At 43.1% G+C, this 870-nt stretch overlaps 1 protein-coding gene across 1 annotated transcript; it reads right to left on the reverse strand.

The window, feature by feature from the left end:
- Positions 1–355: 355 nt before the first annotated feature.
- Positions 356–667, reverse strand: LOC135701794 (histone H4). Its single transcript, XM_065222723.1, has one exon. The coding sequence runs from the start codon at positions 665–667 to the stop codon at positions 356–358; it is 312 nt and encodes a 103-aa protein (XP_065078795.1).
- Positions 668–870: the final 203 nt, after the last annotated feature.

An 870-nucleotide genomic window follows, 5' to 3' on the forward strand; every position in this document is an offset into this window, starting at 1 on the left:
TCTGTTTATTCTCTTTAGATTGCCCTCAGATTAACCAAGGAGCGTACAACCCAGGCGGTTTTTGTTGATTCTCTTGTATTTCGACTGGAATATCATTGGAAACGCACTACTTAGAACTACCCCAACACAACAAATGAATGCAAATGATTGTCGGTACTGGATTAGTAGTGGTAGATCTCATACCAGTAACGACCAACTTAGGTTAAATCTAACAACCTTAAACTGAAAAATTCATCATTCGATCACATCCCTACCACCTTTCAAATCCCGATAAGAAAGTTAATCAAAAACACCTTTTTAATTCATTTGGTGGCCCTGAAAAGGGCCGTTTTTTGTCTGAACCGATGATGCTAATTTATCCTCCGAAACCGTACAGAGTGCGTCCCTGTCGCTTCAGAGCGTAAACGACATCCATTGCGGTGACGGTCTTCCTCTTAGCGTGTTCTGTGTAAGTAACAGCGTCTCGAATAACGTTCTCCAAAAACACCTTCAACACGCCTCTGGTTTCCTCGTAAATAAGCCCGGAAATTCGCTTGACTCCACCACGACGAGCCAGACGGCGGATGGCAGGTTTAGTGATGCCTTGAATGTTATCACGCAGCACTTTTCGATGACGTTTGGCTCCTCCTTTGCCGAGTCCTTTTCCTCCCTTGCCGCGTCCAGTCATTGTAGGGTAGGATCAACAATCAATACGAAACTATCGATTTGAAATTGGCTCACTACTTGACTAGCCTATTGGTCCCAAGCACATCGATTAACGTACCCCATTCTAGTCGAAATTCTAGTACTACACAATGTTTGTTTTGATTTGCTATGAAAGTTTGACAGATAAAATGAGGGGTTAGTGGATTTTCCTATGTTTCGAGGGGT

The sequence above is a fragment of the Ochlerotatus camptorhynchus genome, unplaced genomic scaffold, assembly GCF_037179485.1.
Source record: "Ochlerotatus camptorhynchus isolate MF236.1 unplaced genomic scaffold, CSIRO-AGI_Acam_v1.1 ptg000176l, whole genome shotgun sequence".
In the NCBI taxonomy this organism is placed as follows: Eukaryota; Metazoa; Arthropoda; class Insecta; order Diptera; family Culicidae; genus Ochlerotatus; species Ochlerotatus camptorhynchus.